We start from the raw sequence: 26,036 nt of genomic DNA on the forward strand, positions 1-26,036 counted from the left end.
GATGCTGAAACACACTTCTGGTACTGTTATGCTAAAGTATTTATTTTCATTAGAAAAATATGATAAAGCTATATTTTACCCACAATGATGCCCTTTAAGAGATTTCCCCTCTCAAATCTGATATCGACCTTTGACTTGCTTTCATCAAAGGTACAAAAGCAGCTGTGTTGCTGCTCAACTTTTGGTCCCATGCCACAAAAGGCCTTATAGCTTTGGTCTGGAAAACAGATCCCAGGTGAAAAATTCTGACTACCGTTAGGAGAGAACATGTGGAGGAAAAAAGGCCCTGGTGGACAAAGGAGAAGTAGGAAATCAGTTGACAGCAGTTGCAGTCATTCCCAGCTGAGGTCCCAGATGATAATGCAGAAATGTTCAACAACCACCAGAAAACCACCAATCCATCCCCTTAACCCCAGCCAAGCTATCTGAACCAACAATACATGAAACAAAAATGAGCCACTCCTGGTCAGTCCTCCTTAACCTACTGAAGCATAACAAAATAAACAGTAATATTTTAAGCCAGCAATTTTTGTGGTACTTTGTTTCACACAAATAATCCAAAAGAACTAAATGAGATAGCAGTGTAATGAGATAGCAACATGAAGTGGCCGGCAGGTATAGTTGTTCAATATATGACTATTCTTTTCCTATTCAGATGTGACCCTAGCTTGAGCTTCCAAGAGCAATTTCTATCGCTCCAAGCATAATAGAATTGACAGAACTGACTTCTACTCCATAAAAAATGCATAGCAACCTTTCTGCTGGTGGACTGAGCATCATCAGTCTCTCTTCTAACTGCCATCATGTCTAAGTCAGAGTCTCCCAAGGAGCCCAAACAGCTACAGATGTTCTTCATTGGAGGGCTGAGGTTGGAGACAACTGATGACAGTCTGAAGCCATTTTGAGCAATGGAGAACACTCACAGATTGCATGGTAATGGGAGACTCAAAAACCAAGTGTTCCAGGGGCTTTCAGTTTGTCACTTATGCCACTGTGGAGGAGATGGATGCAGCCATGAATGCAAGGCCACACAAAGTGGATGGAAGAGTTGTGGAACCAAAGAGAGCTGATTCAAGAGAAGATTCTCAAAGACCATGTGCCCACTTAGCTGTGAAGAAGATCTTTGTTGGTGACATTAAGGAAGATACTGAAGAACATCACCTACAAGATTATTTTAAACAATATGGAAAAATCAAAGTGATTGAAATTATGACCAACCAAGGCAGTGGAAAAAGAAGGGCTTTGCTTTTGTAAACTTTGATGACCATAATTCTGCGGATAAGATTGTCATTCAAAAATACACACTGAGAATTGCCACAAATCTGAAGATAGGAAAGCCCTGTTGAAGCAGGAGATGGCTAGTATTTCATCTAGCCAGAGAGGTCGAAGTGGTTCTGGAAGTTTTGGTGGTGGTCATGGAGGTGGTTTTGGTGACAGTTTTGGTTGTGGAGAAAACTTCAGTTGAGGTGGTTGAGGTGGCTTTGGTAGCAGCCATGGTGGGGGTGGATATGGTGGCAGTGGAGATGGCTACAATGGATTTGGTAATGTTGGAAGCAATTATGGAAGTGGTGGAAGCTATGATGAATTTGGCAATTACAACAGTCAGTCTTCAAATTTTGGACCCATGAAGGAAGGAAACTGCAGGCAGAAGTTCTGAGCCTTATGGTGGGAGAGGCCAATATTTTACCAAACCACGATATCAAGGTGGCTATAGTGTCTCCAGCAACAGCAGTAGCTATGGCAGTGGCAGAAGGTTTTAAACACTTCCAGGAAACAAAGCTTAGCAGGAGAGGAGAGCCAGAGAAGTGACAAGGAAGCTACAAGTTACAACAGATTTGTGAACTCAGCCAAGCACAGTGGTGGCAGGGCCTAGCTGCTACAAAGGAGACATGTTTTAGACAATGCTCATGTGTATGGGCAAAAACCTAGAGGACTGTATTTGTGACTAATTGTATAACAGGTTATTTTAGTTTCTGTTCTGTGGAAAGTGTGAAACATTCCAACAAAGGGTTTTAATGTAACCTTTTTTTGCACCCATGCTGTTGATCATTAAATGTAATAGTCTGATGATGATGCTGAATAAATATGTCTTTTCTTAAATGTGCTGTGTAAAGTTAGTTTATTCTGAGGCCATCTTGGTTAACATGCCCAGCAGTGTGAAGTTAGAATTCCTTCAGAGTGATGCCAGTTTCCATTTAAAATTTCTTTACATTTGCTTGATTAAAAAAGTCATTGTCTTCAGAAACTTTGGAGTAGTTGAGCTGACAGTTACTGTTGTGACCTCTGAATTTGACCATTGAAAAGGTCACCCAAGCAAACAGTCAGCTACTTGGTTATAAAAATTATTGTTGGCACATCCTATATATCTAAATTGAATAATGGTACCAGATACTATGATAGATGGGATGGAAGCTGTGTATAATTCATTATCATGTGTAATCAATAAACGATTTAATTCTCATGGGAAAAAAAATGCATACAAGTTACTGTGCCTCCTGCACTATAAAGGGACCCATTGAGCCTATACAGATTAAAGTGCAACCCCATTTTTATAGCTGGGTGCCTTCCTTTTGTTTAGGCTGAGCCTATGCAATCTCTGAATCAAGCTTGTAGTGAAACTAAAGCCTTGGTTGATGGAGTAATGTAAGACTAGATAAATCATAATTCTTTTCACTAGTCCTCAAATCTACATGATACCAGAGGCACAAAAAGGGGGAAATTAACATTTGAGGACTTCCTACATACCTGGCATTGCTCATAACGGCTCAGTGAGGCAGGTACTATTTCCCCAGTTTTCCAGATGAGGACAATGAGGCACAGAGAGGTTTTTGTCAGTTGTTAGGCTCCCTCATAAGTACTCAAATACTTCATTGACAACAAGATAATAATTAGGGGGCCTTTGAGATCAATACTTATGCAAAGAAAGATTAATGAATAATAGAGAAAGAAAAGCCAAGGAGACAGGATCTGATAAAGGGACATGATGAACTATGATGCAGTCCTAATGGCAACCACCACACTCCTTGTATAGAGTTCTAAAGCTGAGATGTCCTTTGGAGTTCTTCCCTGTTTGTATCTGTATAGAGGACCAGGCCTTATAGGCCTGCAAGATTCAGTCACTAGATACCTAGTCTCCAATTTTAGATTGAGAATTATTTCAACTACTTCCTCCATCAAGCCATTCCCAAAAGGAGAAATATTTAAAGAGAAAAACTATGTTGGAAAAGTAAAAATAAATGGGCTCTGGAATCAGAAAAATCTGACTCCAGATCTGTAATTTTCCTTTTCCGAGTTAATTCTGGATATGTTACTTAACTTCTCAGTTTGTTTTTTTGAAAATTATGATAAGAACACTTAACTTTTAAGGTTGTTTTAAAATCAGTTGCAATCATTTGTATAAAACATCTTGCATGCAAGCCTGGCACTGATTAGGTACTGAGTAGATGAAAGTTGTTAGGCTATTTGGGTAAATTATTGCAGCCTGATGATTGGCTTTCTCATTTTTAAGTTGGAATGAATAAAAGCAAAATGCTATTCAAAATAGTATACGGTATTACATCTTTTATGTTAATTATAGTACACAGTAGCACTCAGTCAGCATTACTCCAATGCACAAATGTTTATTTAAAAAGATTTATACAGACATACACTCAGTTTCAAAGAGCAGAGGAACCTTCTATATTATGAACACGTATACTGTGGCAACATAAAATTACAATGAAGGAAATAAGGAAAAACATCTCCTTGTCCAAGTCAGGGGCCAAGGTTTGGGACCAAAGATTTTCAGTCAGTTTGTCCCAATTCTCATCCTTTAAGTCCAACAATGACTTGACTAGGAGACTGAGCTTTGGCAAAGAAGAGACCTGTGAAACTTGGGGAGATTGAGGTCTTTAAAATTGTTTATCTTTAAACTGTTGAGCAGTAATGTAATGAAGCCCCTAAATGAGATCCCTAAACCCCAGTGTCTTAGGCAGTGAGTTAGGCAGGACTTGTACAGCAAGTCCAGCTCTTTAATTTTCCTGTGGGAAACTTGTATAGATTAGTAAAGGTTAGAAGTATGGGGGAAATTATCAACAGATATCAGGACCCCCAGGCATACACAGCCTACTACATAAGAATTTTAGTGTAAAAGGGAGACTTGAATGGAGGGAATTATTGAAAAGGTTTGTCTAAGCTACCTCTGGGCCTTAAGGATTGAGGTAGGGGTGAGAGAAATATAAACACTCAGCCTGTTGGAAAATGTAGCAAGACTGTTCTCATTTCAGAGCCTAAGGCAAAGATATAGGGAAGGAAAACACTGGTGCTTTTTCATGGTAACAATATATGGGGTGCCACCAGTCCTCAGACCCCACATCTCTTAAGCTTCGTGTCTCAAATACATGTAACAGATATGGACATGTAGGTCTTTTGCCCTTCCCTCAATCCCAAACAAGGGGAGAAGCTGAAATGTTGGTGGAAAAAACCATATGCTTATATATAGTTATCAGCACCTGAACCTGCTTCCTAAACTAGAAATGCCAAATGCAGAAAGAAAGTAAAGCAAAGTAAAAGAGGTGTTCTGATTTTATCACATTAAATAGGAGAACTGGGCAGGATTGGGAAGGGTTTTTTCACATCATTCTGGCCAAGAAACAGAACAGAAGAGTTCCATGTGTCCCCTCTTTCTTCATTCATCCTGCTTCCGTTTGGGTTTCTTGGGGTTCCGGGACCGACTTTTGGCTTTGCAAAGAGGGCATATGGGTGCATTCCGGTGAATCTGCTGGTGACATGACAAGCAGGCCTGGGGGGAACATGAGACAAAGAAAGTTAGTTATTTCTAGGACATAGCTTAGACATCTGATTCTCAGGGGCCTAAAAAGCAGTTGTGATATCCAATAAGCATGGAGTAGTAATCAGTAAGAGACTTAAGTATAATTCAGTATTCTTGGAGACTACAAAATATAAATTATACAACCAAAGTTATAGAAGGATGCTGAGAAAGTGTATGCAAAACTGAAATACAAGGCAAAATGTGGACTACATGCCAATTCAACTTTATACTAGACCATTGTCTAAAGTTTTGTAGGACAGAAATCAGCAAACTTTTCTACAAAGGCCAAAACAGTAAGTATTTTAGATATTTCATATTACACAGTCTTTAGGGAAGCTAATTTATTTCAGCTTTCCTTTCTTTACTTGAATTCATCTGTTCCTTAGGTATTTTCAGAAACTACTTTGTAATCCTGATTGCTCCCTCGTTAATGATGCATATTCAGTATATTATTTGTATAAAAGTTATATTTCTAACTTTTAGAAAACTATACTTCAGGAGAGACTGCCAACCATCTGGCATTTATTTAATCTACTCTGGGAATGTGGGACAACAATAATGAGAGACTCAACATAGCACCCCTTTCTCTGGCTCAAAGGCTAGTTAAGGGAAGTCCGCAAGGGTCAGATCTCATAGACCTTTCATGGCAGGATATTTTGCTTCCTACAGAGCCCTTACCTAGTTCACATACCTTCATAGGTGGAGGTTGCTGCCTGAAGGTGGCTGTCTGCCGAGTGTCCTGTTTTCTAGCCACTTGGAGTTGTTGGGCAGCAGCAGCTGCAGCGGCCAGGGACTCAGGGATAGGGGGCTCCTGAGGCTCAGTCTGCCATTCTGCTTTCTGTTTCTCAAAGTAACTTTGGAGATGAGAGACACTGGCTGCATGATTCTGAAAGCAAGGAAAACTTTGCCCCATTTTAAGATTTCATACTAAGTACCAAGGGTTAGATTATAGTTCACTTAGGAAAGTTCCTAAACCCCACTCGCTGTGAGCTTCTTTTCCCTAGGTATGAGGTCCATTATCTGCTAGGAACATTAACCCTCCTTTTACCTTGGCTCTGATAAACCTAAAATGATCAAGGAATTTCAAGGCTAGCAGGGTTCTCTATGGCCATTTTGTTCCATCCTTCATTACATGCTCTTAAAGCATACTCAGGCCTATATCTTTGCATATTTCTAGGACTAAAAAGCTCAACACTTCCTCAGGCAATCTGGTCTACATTTAGAAAATGCCTTCTTCTATCAGGCTGAAATCTGTCTACCTTTATTGTGGGCCTAGTTCTTAACTGTAGATCACAAGATGAAGTCCTAGACTAGCTCAAGGAGACTATAAAAGCTGAACACATTGGGTTTTTAAGGTTTTCTGGACATCTTTTTGAGACCAAGACTTTAGAAGTGACCTCTTAAAGATTCATAGTCAGTCTTGTCAAAATCACACAAAGAATTATAAAACATTCAGTAATTCTAGTTTAATCACTTTCCTGGTGAAAGAGCCCAAGATAGAGACTTGCCCAAGGTCATGTAATGATTCAGTTATTGACAGACTTAAGAGTAGGACTAGGTACTCTGACATTCAGGTCAGGATTCATGCCACTGTGTGTACAGGAGGAGTAGAAATAAGTCAGAAAGCTTACTCCAGAGAGAGTTTCTCCTCCTCTTCACACAAATCAGGAAGCCTCTGCAAGCCAAGAGTCATACGCAGAGCATCCACATGTTCCTTCAAGGGCTTATACTCATCATGCAGCCGCCTTGTAGACTCTAACAGCTTGTTTAGGTCATTCTCAGACTGTTTGATGGTGTTTTCCATCTGGAAAATAAAGTATAGTAGGTACAGAGAAAAGATCCCAAAGTTCAAGTTTTATAACTAAGTGAGTAAATTACACAGGCTCCAGATCTAGGCCAAACTATGTTGAAGTCCTCAACCTGCCATACCCTCTGGTCAATCATATTTCTTTGTCTCTATAATGGTAATAGTATAATAGTGTATACCTCATGCAATCTTAGTGAAGATTCATTGGTCAAATTTATACAGAGCATTCAATACAGAGATTAACAAAGTAAAGTCTCAATAAACAGTATAGTTCAAACATAACATCTGAGTTGGAATGATCTTTAGAATTCCTTTAATTCACCCTACCACCATTTCATTGGTATAAAAACCAAAACTCAGAGATGAGAGTATACTTCCAGAAATTTTTTCTAAAAAAACTATCCAGGGATTCTGTCACATAGACAAGCAACTAGAACAGTAGTTCCCAAAATGTCGTTGCCACATCAGCAGAATCATCAGCATTTGGGAATTCAAAAGTATTTCACTTTTCTTGATGCTATTTTGAAATGTATTATTTTGCTAATTCCTCTCTCAGTGATTTTTTTGTGTACAGAAATGTTATTTATTTTTGAGTGTTAACTTTTTGCACTGCCACACTACTGAATTCAGTTATTAACTTTAGAAGATTTTTGGTAGAGTATCATTTCCTGTACAATAATGTTAATTTAACTTCTTCCTTTCCTATGATTATTCCTTTTATTTTTTTTCTCTTCTGAGACTATTCAGGCTAATGTTTCCAGAACTATATTGAATCAGAGTGATGATAGTGGACACCCTTTTGTTATTTATGATTCTAGAGTGAAGGCTTCCAGTGTTTAACTATTTAGTATGATATTGTCTATTGGCTTATTATAGAGTGGAGTATGACAATTTGTGTTTTAACATACCTTCCAGGTAATTCTGATTTTCAAATCAGAGATTGATTGACAGATTTTCATCCCATCTGTGTGACAAATGTCTTCATTTCAGTGGCTCTGCACCCTTGGTTAACTGGCAGCAAAATTGTCAGTTTCTTATGAGACCCAGAAATCTGTATCTCTAGCACTTAAAATCCTAAGTATCTACTGTCTAAATATTTATATTTCTTTTTTTATTGATTTTGAACCAAACACATTATTAAAAATGTGTTCCACAGAGAGAGCTAATTTAGAGCAATACCACGTCATGCAATGTCATCATACCTGTATTTTACTGCTGGTGTTATAAAACTGTCATACTACCACGAAGTATCTCTTTATTACACATGGGGAAATTAAAGCCAAGAAAGGTTAACTTTACCCGCTCTAGAGCTCTACCAATTAGTGACAGAATCAAGACCAAAAATGTAGATTTTCAAGCTTTTTACTCAGCACAGGAAGTTGACAACCAGGAGGAAAAAAATCTATGAACTTGCTACTTTCTCCCATAATGCAAAATTCATTTGTGTTCTGCCAGCCTTCTTTCAGTAATATTTTGATTTCTTAAGAAGTAACATAGTAGGGACCACAGTACAACAAAGACAAAAGATGTAGTTTCCACTTGGTATTTTAATCCAGAAACTGATTAGAAAACAGTGGGTTAGGGGCCGGGGAGATAGCTCAGTAGAATAAGCTCCTCCCTGTCAAGTGCAAGAGACTGAGTTCAATCCCCAGTTCCAAAAAAAAAAAAAGTGGGTTTGTCCCTGAGAAGCTTGTTTCATTTTGGAGCTGATTCAATTTAGTTTCAGGGAAAACATAAAAGGAATGAATAAAATTAGAAAACAAGGAAGGAAGACAACAAAGGTTGTTATAACACTCAGTGGTAGATCTAGTCCCTGATATATTATGTAAGGCCTTGGGTTCAATTCCCAATACTGCCACCTTCCCGAAAAAGAATAAAAAAAAACATTTAAATGGTTGTGCTCTAAATCTTCTTTCAGAACATAATTAGCATAACCCTAATTCTTCTGGATGTCACCTCAAACAACAGAAAAAATAATTTCAAACACAAGATAGGTAATAGACAAAAATGGAACTACAGAACCATTTACTATCCAATTACAAGACATTAAATGTGATTAATTGTAAATAATAATCTCTTTCACAAACCTTCATAACAAAATACCATATTCCCTGTTAACAAGAAAAGGGATCAAATTTAACAAGCCAAAAGAGAAGACAAGGAGTCTGTCAAAACTTGTATAGATGGCACAAAACAGCCCTGACCTCAGACTCCCTGTGCTGAAGGAGTCACTAGCAGAAACTCCTCGGTGTACAAGCTGGACATACACAGAGTCAAGTGGAAATAAGAATGTTTCTTTCCCATTTAATCATCTTCTGAGCTCTCAGATCTTTCATCTGTAGCCACTTTCCAATTAGGACATTTGTGTGTCCTCTTTACTTCATTGTTAGCTATAGTAGGGACAATGGACTTTTTCCTCTCTTTTTCCTATTGGTTTTCTTAGTGCCTCTTTCCTAACTTTCTTCATCACTGTTAGATGCTGAATCATTTGACTGGGAAATATGACTTTCTGCACCTAAAAATAAAACTGGTTTTTGGAGGGACTTTTTAAAATTTTTTCTCACGCTTGTGTAGTTGTTTCCTCTTCCTGGTACTAGAAGCACTGGTTTCTTTTGAGAACTCACTTGAGGAATCTGCCGTTACATCTGTGACTTCCTTCTTGCTTTTCTTCTGTTTTTTGTGTGATCTTTTCTTCTGCTTCTTTTTGTGAGACTTCTTATGTTTGTGAGATTCATGGGCAGATGATTTTATCTGAGGAAATGTTTTCTTCCCATTGATAATATCCTGCTGATCATCACTGTCCCAAATTCTTCAGGCATAACTCCTCATAATCACTGTGACCCCATCTGTCTGGCATGTTAGCTTCATAATCATATAACTTCTTGTTCCAGGACTTAAGCTTAAGAAAATGACTTTCCAGTATCTCAGAAATTTCAGTCTTTGGTCTCCAATATTTTCTCTGACTTTCTTCACCAAATTCATCACTATGTATCCATCTTGAACTATTGGGCAACATTTTCCTTCTAGTTTCCTAATAAGGATCCTCCATCTGTTTCTCTTATTTTCCACATATATGATTCTTCCTGGATCTTATTGAGAGCACCTTTGTGCCTGATGACATTTCTAAGGAAGACCTGCCCCAGCGGAACTGAGGAAATTAGGCATCTTGTTAGTGTGAGAGGAGAAACCACTCCTTTACAAGATCTTCTCCGACCCAGGAAGCCAAGGGGCCAGGGCTCAGATGCAGCTCTGCAGCTTCAACTGACTCATTCCTTCGTGAAAACACAGGCTTCCCACTGGTTAACACGCCCACTCCCTTCCCACTCCAAGGGGCCAGTCTGCAACTGTCTTTCCCCGCCTAGACTGCCTGGCAGGTCTTGCTCCAAGATCGACACCTCAGGGAGCGCTGGCTCAGACTCTGCCAGGCCCAGCTAGTCCGTTTATTCCCAGGCTTGTGCTCGCTGCAATGGCCTTTATATTTCTTTTAACGCCTTAGGGCTTATAATATGAAAAAATGAGTATTGCCACAGAAATGGGCTTGCCAAAGGTAGAAGCTTAGCTCCTTTAAAAGTGATTTTTAAAAATTAGTTATATTCATAGATTCTAAGCATTGGAAATTATTTTATAGGCCAATACCGTTAATCTTCTTTGTGCAGGACTCATCAGCATAATTTTCTGTTTTAATACCTCCAAAAGAAAGAAGCTTATTAACTGCAATCAAATAATTTCCCATGTTCCAAGATTTTCAGAGAGACTCTAATGAAGGAATTCTACTTTGATAAACAGGCACAGACCATTTATTCAGTCTAGTTGGAAGCTTTGAATCAACACCTTAAACTGTGCCCCAGAGGCAGGTTCCGTGGTCTAATTTTCCCCAAGTTTATTATCTCTTACCTCGCAGACTCTCAGAATGAGAGCACATCATAGCTGAGTCCTTAAAGGTTACTGTATTCCTTTCATAGTGCTGAGAAAAAAAATGAGGCCAAGAGAGTAGAGACCTGCCCAGTGAAATACAGTCAATCAGTGACAAAGCCAAGGATTATCTCAAAACAAGATTCCTTCACTCTTCCATAGCCTCATGCCTACTCCCCACGGTTACCCAAAGGCACAGCTCAAGGAAAGGCCAGAAGACTCACTACAGCCTTTTTCTTAAGGGGCCCACAAGTTCCAGGCAAGCAACCACATACCACATTGATGTCAGCATGGATCAGTCGGAGTTCCTCCACATGGGCCATCTTCTCCTGTAACAAGAGGTCCATCTCCTGCTTGTATTCCTTCAAGTGCCGTTCCTCTGACTCAAGTGCCTCAAACTCAGCCTTCAGCCGGGCCTTGATCTTCTCCATCTGCAGGGTCTTATTCCTGCAATTCCCCCAAGGCAGCAAAAAGGCCAGCAGAAGGGGAAGGAAAATGGAAATGGAGAACAGAATTAGGCCCTGTTTCGGGAGGCCTTTCTTCCAGACTCATATTTCTATCATTACTCCCTCAGCAAAGCTATCTAGAAATTATCCCACAGAAATATTAGGAGATTCTTGTTTCTTAAGGAAAAAATATCAGTAGATACTAAATGGGATTTATTTTGTTCTCTTGGTTAATTTATAACTACTAGAAGAGTTTTAGGTATGAGATTTGTTCAAGGAAGCCCAGTCAATGGACGTGGACCAGAGATGCTAATAGCCCTCAAGGAACAGAAACATCCCAATCAACAAAGAAATGCTATCTAAGATGTGAACAGTGTCCTCTTCAGAAAGTCTAGAGAAACACTGTCCAGTACATTTTCTGCAGTGATAGAAACGTTTTGTGTTGGTGCTTTCTAACACAGTAGCCCTAAAATATAGAGCACTTAAAACATAATTCACATAGTGGAGAAACAGTATTCTGAATTTAATCTCAATAAACCAAATTATCAGGGCTGGCCAAACAGCTCAGTGGATTAAAGCACCTGCAAGCAGGTGCAAGGCTGAGGGTTCGCTCCCCAGGCCTGCCATGTTGGCCCTGCCCCCGAGGCACACTGAGACGGCATTTGAGACGGGGTATGGTGGTGCATGCCTGTAATCCCAGCTCTTGGGACACTGTAAACAGGCAGATCATTATGAGTCTGATCTAGTAGTGAGACCCTGAACACCCTGTAGACCCTTCCCTAAACTACAAAAAACAAACAAACAAAAAACAAACAAATTATCCATTTAAACACCACATGCAGATAATTGCTTTCATACTATACAGCACAGCTTATACTCGTAAGTTCCAGAATAGTGGGAAAGAAATTATTGGGGACCATTCCTTTATTTAGATAATATTTACTATGATTAAATTTCAATTATAGATCCACTGGTTTAGGGATCTCTCACCTGTAAGTTTATTCTAAGGAAGTAATTCAAATACACAAAAGGTTAATACACAGGGATTTATTTTCTGGGCTACGGCCAAAACTAGAATATTTGGTAGTCATTAAAGTGTTGCCATGTGAAAAATTTTGAAATGTGGTGCTCAGTGAAAAAGTATATGCACTAAGATTGCAAGTATCTGCAGTAGGATTGAAATTTCAAAATATATATGCATGTGATTAAACAAGAAAAGAAACAAGAAAGATGTAGCTTGAAAGCCACTTAATACCACTGGAAGTCTATTTACAGAAAGTGTTTGCAAAGTTTCAGAAATCCTACCCAAGGTATATTGTCTTTCCACTGGCCCCCTTACTGCCTCATTCTCTAACAAGATTAGAACGTTTTCGGGATAGAACCAATTTCTGCAAGTGGAGTCATATCATGAAAGGAACACACACTTTAGAAAATATGAGTATAAATCCTCGTTCTACTTTTGACTATTCACTTGCCTTTGGACAATAACAACTGCAATTATACTGTAATTATTGAGCATTTACTATGTACCAAACAAACATATTGAACAAATATTTATTGAACACCTATCATATGCCAGGCACAGTACTAGTGAGGAAACTAGACCCTGAACACATGGATGGAGATATATGTGAAGAAAGCATGGAGGAGATAGAGTACAATGAAAGGATTCAACAAGTGCCCTAATAGTTTGAATAATACGAGAGAGTCGGTGGGGTTGTCACAAGAATGTCTCCTCTAAATCTCTGGGTGAGACATCTAAACTGAAATCTGAAAAACAAATGTGAAGGAACTGGTGAGTGCAAATGGACATAGAAGAATGCAGTCGACGTAGACAAAATAGCATGAGCAATGACGCTGAGCAGCAATACGTGGCAAATAAAATGAATCACACAAATATCAATATGGCCAGAAAATCTCCTGCAAGAGGAAAGAGGGACAAGTGAAACTGGGAACGGGGCAAAAGTCAGAACACAGCACGGCAAATGAGATGACTTAAGACGAGTTAGGACATTCACTCTCAGCACAAGGGGGAAACTCTTAAAAGTATAACAAGCAGGTAAGTGACATTATCTAATCATTTCATCTTACTTTATTAGAGCTTGGTATCTTTATCAACAATACAGGCATAATCACAACTAATCAATATATTATGTGGTCAGGAATAAATAATCAGCTGTAAAGCCCCCAGGCAAACTATGTGGCACCTAGGAAGTAGGTAAAAATGATAGTGCTGGCTTGGGGAGATGGCTTGGCAAGGTAAGTATCTACCAGGCAAGTACAAGGACCCAGGTTCCATCCCTGGTACCACACACTGTGCCAGACACCAAAACCGGGCACGGTGGCACACACCTGTAATCCTAGTGCTGGGAGGCTGAGATAGGAGGATCACTACGAGTCCAAGCTGTGCAGCAAGACCCTGTACCAAACAAATAAATAAAATATTTTTTAAAAAAATTTAATGATAATTCTTTTCTCCTTCAGTTGTGCCCAACTGCTCTGCTATATTTGCCACCTTTATCGCCTTGGCTTGGACATTATAATAAGATTATAAGTTATATATGTGTGTATGTTTGCACACATGAGAACATGTCTATGAATATATGCACATGCTCCAGAGCAAGTAATCAGATATAATGTTGGTTATAAAATTCAGGTAATGACCATTAGCACAAGCCACCTTCTAATGCCAATATAAGTATTGCACACTGTGCCACACTTCCCATAGGTTCAGTACCATTGTTGTAGGGTGTTTGAAGATGACATTAACTTGTGGAAATTTTCTAGTTTCTTAGTGATTTTATCTTAGGCTAGATATGTGCTTAATTTAGTTAATGTTTTATCTGCATGGATTTTAATGATTAAGTTATTTTACTTCTTTACCTTGATATTATCAGTAACATTTGTTTATTTTTTGAATAGATAACTGGTCTGTGTCTCTAGAATAAACACCATCTAGTAGTAATATATAATTATTTTTATACATTGTTAAATTCTATTTCCTAATATGTTCATAGACTGTTAAATCTATGTTTATAATATGTATAAGTCTGTCATTGTCTTTTCCTACACCAATAATGGCAAATTTTAGATTTTTCAGTTAAACAAATACAACACTGTGCCATGAGTGCTATGCATTCAGCACTACTGCCTTACACTGCCTTTAGAAGAAGGTGGAGTCAGGGTAGTACACAAAGCATAAAATAAAATAGGAAACATTCTTTATAATGCTACTTTCTAGAAGACACTGTATATTTGTTAATTTGTTTTTAAACATTTGGAAACATTCTAAAGTGAAACCATCTGGGCCCAAACTTTCTGAACTTTTTGTTAGCTGTTAAGTTATAAATTTAATTCCCTACATAGTTATATAGCATTAGACAAATTATTCACAGACATAAAGTCATTGCCTGAATTATGAATGATTTCCATTCCAGAAGAATTTTTATAAGACTGACAAAGTGAGCCTTATCTATCTTTGACATAATAATCCAATCTGAAGTATAAAACAAAACGCACCTCCACATTATCACTGTTTTCCTCTTGGTTCTAGACGTTATAGGCTCTGATTGTGCTGTACTAATGTACACTAATGATCTGTACAGTAAGTACATAGCAGGATAACTGACATGTCCAGAAGACATGCAAACTACTTCCACTATTCATTCACAAGTATATAATGCTAGGTTCATTTGTATCTGTGGAAGTTCACAAATCTAATGTTCATAAGTCAAGAACTTATTGTATTTCTCTTTATGGTGCTTCACAGATGCTCTATTCTTTAAAATTTCAAAATTTCAGGTGGAACCAGAACCATCATAAAAAGAAGATTCCAAAAGAATTTAAAATGGAGGAGCTTATTTACAAAACAGCATGGGAATTTTTCAAGCAAAAACATAGAATTGTCCTCAACCCAGAAAGTCTACTCTAGCGTATAGTAATCAACAACAAAAACATACATTATGCAACTTGTACACAATACATTATTCACAATAGTTTAAAAAATAGAAACAGGGCTGGGGAGATGGCTCAGTGGAATAAGCGCTTCCCTGGCAAGCGCAAGGGCCTGAGTTCAATCCCTGGTTCCGCCAAAAAAAAATAATAATAAATAAAAAAAATAAAAAATAGAAACAATTAAATGGCCAGGAATTTAAGAATGGACAAAAAATACCCAGTATATCCATACAATGAATACTTTTTAGCAATAAAAGGAATGAATCACTGATGGGTGCTACAAATGGGACAGGCTTTGAAAACATGATGCTAAGTGAAAAGTGGTATAATTTCTGCTTTTCATGCATAAGACTATGGGTTCAACCCCAACAGAGTGAAAAGTTTTAAGAAATGAAGGTTGGTAGCAACCTGTGTCCAGCAAATGTATTGGCACCATTTCTCTATGTCACATTTGTCCATTTCTCTATGTCACATTCCTACACTATTTCAATTATTTTCATTTATGGTGATCTGCATTCTGTAATCTTTGATGTTACTATTGTGGCTGTTTTGGGGTTCCACAAACTGCACACATCTAAGATAGGAAATTAAATCAATTAATATTGCATATGTTCTCACCACTCCACCCACTGCTGTTCCTCTAACTCTCTCTCTTTTTCCTCAGGACTCTATTCCTTAAGAAACAACGATACTAAAATTGGGCCAATTTCTAACTCTAAATTGTGTTTAGGTGTTCAAGTAAAAGGTGCTGCTCAGTTTAAATCAAAACCTGAAAGTAGTTAAGTTTAGTGAGAAAAGTGTGTCAAAAGCCAAGTCAGGAAAAGTGGGCTTATATGCCAAACAGCTAAGTATTAAGTGTAAAAGACAAGTTCTTTTAAGAATGAAAAGTGATATTCTAATGGACCATATAGTTGATAAGAAAATAAGGTGTAATTATCAGTGTTATTAGAAAACGTTTTACTCATGTAGTTAGACAATCAAACCAGACACAACATTCCCTTAAACCAAAGCCTAATTTACAGCTATCCTTACTTTCTTCAATTTTGCAAAGACTGAAAAAGCAGAGGAAGCTGCAGAAGAAAAGTTTGATGTCAGTAGAGATTACCTTATGAGGTTTAAAGAAATGTTTCTAAAGTGCAAAGGAAAGGAGAAAGTATTAATGTATAAGCTATAGTAAGCAATTCAGATCTAGCTAAGATAATTGATGAAAGGGGCCACACAAAACCACAGGCTTCAGTACTACAGAAGATGCCTTTAGGACTCCCCATAACTACAAAGCAGTCAATGTCTGATTCCATAGGACCAGTTGACTTGTTAGGAGCTAATGCAGCTAGCAACTCTAAGTAAAATCCAATACTCATTTACCATTCCAAAAATCCTAAGGATTTTAAGAATTATATTTAAGGACCAGCTAAATAGCTCAGCAGATTAAAGTGCCTGCAAGCAGGTGCATGGGCCAGGGGTTCGATGTCCAGGCCTGTCATGCAGGCCCTGCCCCTGGGGTGTGCTGAGACAGTGATTGAAACTGGGCGTGGAGGCGCACACCTGTAATCCCAGTACTTGGGAAACTGTACTGAATCACTGCGAGCCTGATCTAGTAGTGAGACCCTGAACACCTTGTAGACCCTTCCCTAAAATACCCCCCAAAAAAGCTATATTTAAATATATTCTGTCTGTGCTCTCTATAAATGGAACAATACAGCCTGAATATTAATACACCTATTTACAACATGATTTACTGAATATTTTAGCCTGCTGTTGATAACTACTGCTTAGGAAAAAAAAGATTCTTTTCAAGATATTATTTCTCACTGATAATGCACCTATTCACAGAATACCTCTGATGGAGATAAACAAAGAAGTTAGTGAAACATCCTCCATGCATCCCAAAGATAAAGAAGCAATTTTAACTCTCAGGCCTTACTAAGAAATATATTTTGTGTGCTTATAACTTGACATAGGCTGTGGTTCTACTAATGGATATCTGTAAAGTCCATAAATTGAAAACACTGTGAAAAAGATTCACCATTTTAGATTGCATTAAGAACATTTGTGATTCACAGGGGGAGTTAAAATATCAATATTAAGGGAATTAACTACAGATGTGATGGAATAGTAAGGAAATGAAAATTAGAAATGGAATGTGAAGATGTGACTGAATTAGTACAAACACATGAGAAAACTATGATAGATGAGGTGTTGTTTCTTATGTATGAAGCAAAAATAAATGGCTTCTTGAGATAACCAGGCAAAAATGCTATAAACATTGCTAACTTAACAAAAATTTTGAATATTATGTAAATTTGGTTGATAAAACAGCTACAGCATTTAAAAATACGGAGTCCAATTTTCAAAGTCCTACAGTGTGTAAAATAGTATAGAGCATCATATGCTACACCGAAATGTTTTAAAAATTTAAAAATCAACCAATCTGGCAAGTTGATTATAGTATTATTTTAAGAAATTAACACAACCACCCTAACCTTCAGCAAACATCCCCTAATCAGTTGCTAACCATTAATGTTGAGGCAAAGTCCCTCTTCCAGCCAAAAGATTACAGCACACTTAGGGTTCAGATGATCATTAGCATTTTTTTACTGATAAATCATTTTTAATTAAAATGTATAATTTCAAAGTATAGTTCCACTTCACACTTAATAAGACAAGAGTATAGTACGTAGGAGTACATAGGAATACGGTATACAAGAGACAAGACTATAGAGTATAGTGTACAGGATATTTATATGCACTGGAAAATGAAATAATTTATATTGCTCACTTTAATTTCATCATTTGCTTTGCTACTGTCCAGAACCAAATTCATGATATCTGTGAGGTGTAACTGTATTTCATGGTGATGAAAATGGTAGTTTGGTTTTTGGAGGTTTGACCCATTTCTTGAAATTTTTCTAATTTACATGTATAGAATTTTCATAGTTGTTTTCCTTTTGTTCTCTATGAGGTATTGATCTTATTTCCTTTTTTGTGGAAACGGGGATTGAACTCAGGACCTTGCTCCTGCCAGGCAAGCACTTATTGCACTGAGCTATCTCCCCACTCCTTTATTTATTCCTGATATCAATAATTTGTGCTATTGCTCCTTTTTCTTTGTTAGTGTAACTACAGGTTTCTGAATTTTATGTATTTTTGAAATAACTGGATTTTGTTTTTATTGCTTTTTTAAAAAATTTTTCTTTTCTTTTTTATTTATTTCCTTGTATTTTTAGGGAAGGGTCTACAGGATATTCAGGGTCTCACTACTAGATCGGACTCGTAGTGATTCTCCTATTTCCAGCCTCCCAAAAGCTGGGATTACAGGCATCATGCCCAATGTCAATTGCCCTCTCAGCCTGCCCCAGAGGTAGGATCAGCACAGCAGGCATGGGGATCAAATCTCCGGCGCCTGCATCTGCTTGCAGGTGCTTTAATCCACTGAGCTATTTATTTATTTAAAGGCCAGCCCTTTATTTTCAATTTTATTGATTTTTGCTCCCATATGTTACTTCCTGTCTTCTGCTTGCTTTGGTCTTATTTTCCCCTTCTTTTTCTAATTTCTAAAGATGGGAGTTATTTTATTGATTTGGGGGATTTCTTTTGTTCTAAAATAAGCATTAGTGCCATAAGTTTCTCATATTATTGTTTTCATTATACACCAGTACTTTTGCTGTATCAACTCTTTTTCATATGATGTATTTTTATTTTCACTCAGTTCAGTATACTTTCATCACCACTGACAGTTCACCTTTAACATATTAATTGTTAAGATGCATTTGCTTAGAGTCCAGTGTATGCCAACTGTCTAGTATTTTTATGGTTTATTGATTTTTACATTGATTATATTGCTAGAAAATATATTTTCTATGTAACTCCTTTAAATTTATTGGCCATTTTTTATATTCCATGGGGTGGTCTATTTTGATATATGTTTATGGATATTTGAAAACAATTTATATCTTATTATAGTTGGGTGGGGTGTTCTATACATATCAGCCAGATCCTGTTGATTGAGTGTAATATGGAGTTATACATCATTGCAGATTTCCAGCTAATTCTATGAGCAGCTGATAACTGTGAATTTATTTTTTCCTTCAATTCTAGTATCAGCTTTTGCTTTACATACCATGCAGTTTTATTATTTAGTGTAGGCACTTAGGGCTGCTATGTCTTCTATTTTCAAAATTTTAATTTCTTATTAGTATATGTTTGCAGAACATACTAATAATATCCAAAATAGTCCATATACAAAACATATCCACATTCTTGTTTGATCCCTTTCCTCTTCCTCTTTCATCTCCATTTCTTGTTCCCCTTCCTTTTTGGAAAAAAGTCTATCTTCCTGTTTCCTATTATGTATCTTTAATTTTGATCTTTAATTCATTTATATTTTAGGCTTCTCTTATCAGAAAAACCATATAATATTTAAGAGTGTGTGTCTGACTTCTATCACTTAACATTATGGTCTCGATGTGCATCCATTTTCCTATAAATGACACAAGTTTCTTGACTGACTGACACCTTTATAATTATATAAAGCCTCTTTTTCTAGCTAGTAATTTTTTGGCTATGAATCATACATTAGCTAATATTAATATATAAATTCCTACTTTATTTTCATTAATGTGTCTTCTTCCAGTCTTTCCACATATCTATATTTTTATATTTGAGGCCAGTTTCGTATAGAAATCATAATGATATATAATATTTTTTATGTTTTTCACTAATTAGTATTTTTATTGTATTATTTAGGTCATTTATATTTTGTGTACTTACTGATATTAAGGGCTAAGTCTACCATTTTATTTTTATTTACTCTTTGCTCTTTGTGGGATTTTTTTTTTTTTTGTGGTACCGGGGATTGAACTCCGGACCTTGTGCTTGCCAGGCAAGCGCTTATTCTACTGAGCTATCACCTCGTGCTTACTCTTTGCTCTTTGATTGGTTGTTGTTGGTGGTGTTGGTTTTTTTTTATGCCTTTATATGGTTGGCTGATTTTTCCCTGGGGGTGATTTAACTTCCTTTCCAAAATATTTAGTGTTTGGTGCAGCTTTAACGGTTTTTCTAGGGATTATATTTCATAATTTTATAGTCCATTATGTCATCATTTGATTAATGTAAATTAAAAAACATTAAATCTCATGTCTTTTTACCTGCTCTCATCTATAACTGTGTACAATATTACGTCTACACATATTTAGAACCACTATAGTATTGCTTTTACCATCAAAGTTGATGTAAATCCTGAACAGAGGGAAGAAAATGATCTGTTTCTCATCATACTTCTACTCTCTTCGTTGTTTTTTTTTCCTTCCTCATAGTCCATGTTTCCTTTTTATTTCCCCATTCTTTTAAGAAAACTTCCTTTAGCTATTATTTCAGGATAAACCTTTTGATGACAAACTCTTTTATTTTCATTCCTGAGACCATCTTTCTTTCTTCCTAATTCTTCGTAGGTGTTTCTGCTACACCTAAAACATTAGATTGACTATTTTTTTTTTACTTTTAACACTTAAAAGTATGCCACTTCATTCTAGATTCTATGATTTCTAATGAGACATGTAGTCACTAAAATTACTTTCATTTATAAGAAAAATGTCATATCGCTTTGGCAATTTAAGAATTTTGTGAAATAGAAAGAAACTACTTAAAAGGAAAGAACAATTTGGATGGGGAAAAAGAGAAAAGAAAGAAGGGTCAAAAAAACACCAAAAAACAAAAAACAAAACACAATAACAACCATACATATGCACCCAAGATAGCTGATACAATTTTACTACTATGTCTTTTTTTCAGCCAGGCATGATGGCTCATGCCTGTAATCCCAGTACTCAGGAGGCTGAGGCAGGTGGACTGTTGCAAATTTAAGACAACCCTGGGTTACAAAGTGAGGTCAAGGCCAGCCTGAGCTGCATAGTTAAACCCTTGCCCCCCCGCAAAAAAAACTAAACTAAAAAAAATTTAAAACCTTCAGCTAATTTCTTTCATTCTTTCTTTCTTTTTTCTTTTGGCCAGCTCAACCTGCTCTGAGGGTTGCATTGGCACAGCATGTGATGCTAGGGATCAAATCATGCTTTAGACCACTCAGCTATCTCTCCAGAATCCCTTCAGCTAATTTCATTTTCTGTAGCAGTACAAGATGCAGAACTCAAATAGAAAGGTATAACACAATTAAAAGGAAAGCAATTACTTAAAGATTAAACAATGAAGTGAGGGCAAGAACAAAAGCTAAGAAACATGACAGGGACAAAACCATACATTTATATGCACAAGATGATTAAAGCAATGATCCTGAGAATCTTCAGCAGGTTGTTGAAACTAGCAGTTAATTGGTAGGATTCTCATCCTGACTAACTATATATGCTGATACTTGTGAACTAAGCAACTGCACTGAAGATAGAAATGTGTAAAAATAGTCATGCTAGGAATGTCTGTCATTTCAGTTTTCTAAATACGTACTCCTTGTCATGTCATACCAATTACTTCCACACTGTTTCTCAAGTAAATGGTTTTTTTTGTTTTGTTTTGTTTTGTTTTTTTATGGTCAGCTCAGCCCACCTTGGGGGCAGGGCTGGCATGGCATGTGGTGCTGGGGATCGAACCAAGGTCCCTGCATGCTTGCTTAAGCTTGCCTAAGTAGGTGCTTTAGACCATAAGTTTCAGGAGATTTTTTTTTTTTTTTGGTGGAACCAGGGATTGAACTCAGGCTCTTGTGCTCGCCAGGCAAGCGTTTATTCTAGTGAGCCATCTCCCCGGCCCCTTAAATGTTTGTTTTTTAAAAAGGGTAATAAATGAAAACAGAGAAGAAAAAAAAAATGTCATAGCACTGTCCTGCTACAATGCTGTATATGGTTAGATTTCTAAATTTCTGTGTAAAATATGTAATTGTTTGTTCCTATTTTTTAATATTTCTTTCTTTTTTTCTTCACATTCTGTAGTGATTTAAAGTTTAGAATGTCTATGGTTGTTGGAAAATAGCAGTTCCATATTATGTCTAAGATGTTTGATATTCAGACAGATAATGATGTTGTACTCATATGCCTATGCTACAGGGTAATAATATCGTTAAGCTTCTCTTCTGGAGGGTTAACAACTGAAGTTTTCAGACCAAAAATTAGAGAAAAGATTGGGCTGCAAGGACAGCCAACCTTTTGGCCCAGGCCTTTGAAGGTCAGTGAGGAATCAGGACATAGCATAACCTGTACTGCGTTAGCCTGTAACTCAGTTGTGTTGCAAATTTTCTGATCAAGGAGATTATGGGACCAGAGAAGAAACTGATTGATGATTTAGAGTGTGCCTAAGGAGAGTCACATGGAGAGAAAACCTTCTCTCAGGCTTTCACAGAGAGCACATTGGCCAAACAATGGCCGTGACTCATCCACATGGCTGACACTGACAAAGGTTCTACAATCTGAGGTACAGGGTTTCAGGGTAAATCCTGAGAGGATTTAACTGACCTTGGCATATACAAAAGTTACATTTCTTGTTATATAGGTATTGCTTTATCGTGGTCTTAACCATCCAGTAAAAAGTATAAAAACAAGGTATAAAAAGTAAAGCCATATTAATATGCTGAGCTCAACTCAACATCTTCTGACATTGCTAGTCCTATGGATAACCCACTACTATTATGGACTACTGGACTATATTGGATTATTTTGCTGAATTCATGTACCTTCAATATTTAAATGGCAATGGAATACCCATCTCTGACAAAACTAAAGAAAAAAGAGGATGTAAATGAAGGACCATGTTGTATCTGTATATACAAAATAGGATAGATATACAACTCCTTTCTCTTAATTCAATGAGAAGAAAGATTTGTTCTAATAGTGTTTGGCTGGCATATCATGTCTGCATCTTGTACTATGAACAACTACTATGAAGACAACAATATGTGGGGCGGGGGAGGTGGCTCAGTGGAATAAACACTTATCTGGCAAGTGCAAGGGCCTGAGTTCAATCCCTGGTACCAAAAAAAAAAATAGACAACAATATGCAATGTATTAATTATTGAAACTGTCTTACTAATCAGTTTTGTTACTGTGTCATTGCTATTTGTTTCTCAATAAAATAAAAAAAGAAAGGAAAGGTGAGTGCTAACACGGTTTGATCAATTTTGCATGCCTGTATCTCATAATCTGCGCAAAGTTTTTGAAAATAACAATATGCAATACAATAACCATTGTTATTTTCCTATTACCTTGTTTAGAAATTCTGTATATTTATTATATATTTTCTCTCTTTAAAATAAAAACAATGAAAGATAAAAGAATTGAAACCAGAGTCTTGAAGAGATACCAGCTATTCCATTTTGGTTGCAACCATACTCACTCATAATAACTAAGATTTTTTGGGGGGGCAGGGAATAAAGGTCAATCAATGGATGAATGAATAAGGAAACTTTTATAGAATTATAAAACAGAAAATTTCCTAACACATGAAAGGAAATATTATTATATGTGACTACAGAAATAAACCTTGAGTAATAATACTAAATGAATTGAATTAGAGGAAGACAAAAACTACCCTATTCCACTTTTTCTATAGGAAGTAAAATTTAATCAAATTTAGTCATGTAAATATGAATATATTTTTCCTACAGTATTCTGAAAGAGGCAGAGTAAACTTACCTACATTTCATCTAGGAAATAAAGAAGACATTAGTATGGCATGATGAGAAGTTGTCAGAATTAAAGCTAATGTGGGGCCGGGGAGATGGCTCAGTAGAATAAGTGCTTGCTTGGCAAGCACAAGGTCCTGAGTTCAATCCCCAGTTCTGAAAAAAAAAGAATTAAAGCTAATGCATTTTTTATTTTTTGGTTGCAGTTTTTTAGAAAGCAATGCTTCTTATAGTGTATTTATTTATTTATTTATTTATTTATTTTTTGGTGGAACCGGGGATTGAACTCAGGCCCTTCGAGAGCTTATTCTACTGTGAGCCATCTCCCCAGCTATAGTCTTTTTTTTTAAAAGAATACAAAATAATGATAGAAAAAAACAGCATTAGAAACTAGAAACTCAATAATGGTTGATGTATTGCATGATTCTATCTTCAAATTAGTTGTTTAGGTTTCCAGATATGAGTGTGCAAGTTGGTTTAAAGAGAAAAGCAAAAGAAAATAAAACACTACCAATAACATTATAAGAAATTCGAAAGAGAAAAACGAACAAAAAGAAAAAATATTAATCATTAAATACTCCTTTTAAAAGAGCAGCAGAAGTTGGCAGTACAATTATCCAAACTATCCCATATAAATACCTAAATGTATCTTTTTTCCTTCTTTCCTTTATCCTTTTCTTCATCCACGTTTTTCCTTCTGATCAAACAAATTTTTTCCCTTTCACGGTATCCATTGTACCTTTCAGATTTTCTTTACTTTTTAAGGTTCTCACACTACTGAGATGACACAATAGGGAGGGCAGACTGGTACAACCATTCATTACGGAAGTCAGTATGGAGATTTCTCAAAAAGCTAGGACTGGGCTGGGGAAATAGCTTGGCTGTCTTAAGAGTCTACCTGGAAAGCACAAGGTTCCAGTCCCACATGCAGTACTGGCACGGCAGAGAGCCTGACACTGAAACCAGGTGTGGTTGCACATGCCTGTAATCCCAGTGATGTGGAGGCTGAGACAGGAGGATCACTACAAGTCTGAGCTGTGTAGCAAGACCCTGTACCAAATAAATAAATAATGATTTTAGAAAGATTTTTTTAAAAAGAGCTAGGATTGAAAGTTCTATTCAAGCCAGCTATGTCCCCTCTTACATATTTTTCCAAAAGAACTGAAATCTTCATTCCACAGTGATATATGTGCACCCATGTTTATAGCACCACAATATGTCATAGATAAATCTTGGAAACAACCCAAATGCCCAGCAACTGAGGAATGGATGAAAAAGTATGGTATTTTTACCCAGTGAAATATCATTCACCCAATTCCACTTATATGAGGTATGAATAAAAATAAAACTCACAGAAGCAGAGGAGTGGTGATTGCCAAGGAATAGGGAATAGTGAAAATGTGGACTTGCTAGTCGACGTATACAAAACATATACAAAGATTCAGTTATCATAAGAAAATTTTCTTGTTTTTTTCCTGTATTTCAGGGAAGGGTTTACAGAGTGTTCAGGGTCTCACTACTGGATAGGACTCATAGTGATTCTCCTGTTAACAGTCTCCCAAGTGCTGGGATTATAAATGCACATCACCACACAATTTCAATCCCAGTCTCAGCGTGCCCCAGGGGCATTACCAGCACAGCAGGCTTGGGGATTGAACCATTGGCCCCTACACCTGCATCCTCTTGGCCCCTGCACCTGCTTGCAGGTACTTTAATCCTCTGAGCTATTTGGCAGGCCCTAAGCAAATTTTGAAGAGATCTACTATACAACATTCTGCCTCTAGCTTTTAGCAATATCATAAATATCAGAATTTGTTAAAGGATTGTGTGCCAGTTACTCTTGTCAATTAAATCAGATTAAGAGACTCCTGGAAGGTGATTGGATCATGAGAGTGTTACACTAATTAACAGATTAATCCACCAATATTAATAGTTGAATGTAATGTTAGGAGTAAGGCCCAGATGGACAAAAGGAATCACTGGAGACATGCCTTTGCAGTGCATTTCTCTTGCTGACATTTTTTCCTCTGTGCTCTGCCTCCCAGATGCAATGAAGTGAGCAGCTATGCTCTACCACACCCCCTACTGTAATGCTCTGATGCGAAAACCTTCAAAGCTCTGAGCCAAAATAAGCCTCCTTAAGTTGCAGGTGTCAGATATTATGTCTCAGGAACAAGAAAGCTGACAAATACCAAATGGAACTCACATTCAGGTCTCTTACCACAGTAAAATAAAATAAAACAAACTAATGTAACTGAAAAATAAGCAGGCAAAAAAAATATTTGAAGCATTAAATTTGTTTTTTTTAAAAATTCATTTTAATGAAAAAAAGATAAAATAGCAACAAAACAGTTTCAAAACAAGTTAGTAAGATAGTTACAATAATTAATGCACTGCATATTGTTATCTTCATAGTAGAGGACAAGATGTAGATGGAATATCTTGTCTAAATAATATTAGTATAAACCTTTCTTCTCTGTTTTGTTGTGA

General features: G+C 36.9%; 1 protein-coding gene and 1 pseudogene across 5 annotated transcripts in view; both read right to left on the bottom strand.

Annotated features, from left to right (window-relative positions):
- Nucleotides 1-4,334: 4,334 nt before the first annotated feature.
- Zc4h2 (zinc finger C4H2-type containing) overlaps nucleotides 4,335-26,036 on the bottom strand; it is a 40,157-nt gene continuing 18,455 nt past the window's right edge. For 3 of the 5 annotated variants that reach the window (XM_004644810.2, XM_023705031.1, XM_023705032.1), the window contains 4 exons: nucleotides 10,805-10,976; nucleotides 6,442-6,614; nucleotides 5,502-5,664; nucleotides 4,335-4,780 (listed from right to left, as the gene is read on the bottom strand). In XM_004644810.2, coding sequence (XP_004644867.1) covers nucleotides 4,667-4,780; nucleotides 5,502-5,664; nucleotides 6,442-6,614; nucleotides 10,805-10,976 — 622 coding nt within the window. In that variant the 3' untranslated portion in view covers nucleotides 4,335-4,666. Of the gene's footprint in view, nucleotides 4,781-5,501; nucleotides 5,697-6,441; nucleotides 6,615-10,804; nucleotides 10,977-26,036 lie in introns of those variants that run through there. The other 2 variants (XM_023705033.1, XM_012517747.2) reach the window with 2 other exon arrangements.
- On the bottom strand, nucleotides 8,922-10,577 carry LOC105744034 (annotated as a pseudogene).

This window comes from Octodon degus, unplaced genomic scaffold, assembly GCF_000260255.1.
Source record: "Octodon degus isolate 3935 unplaced genomic scaffold, OctDeg1.0 scaffold00211, whole genome shotgun sequence".
NCBI lineage: Eukaryota > Metazoa > Chordata > Mammalia > Rodentia > Octodontidae > Octodon > Octodon degus.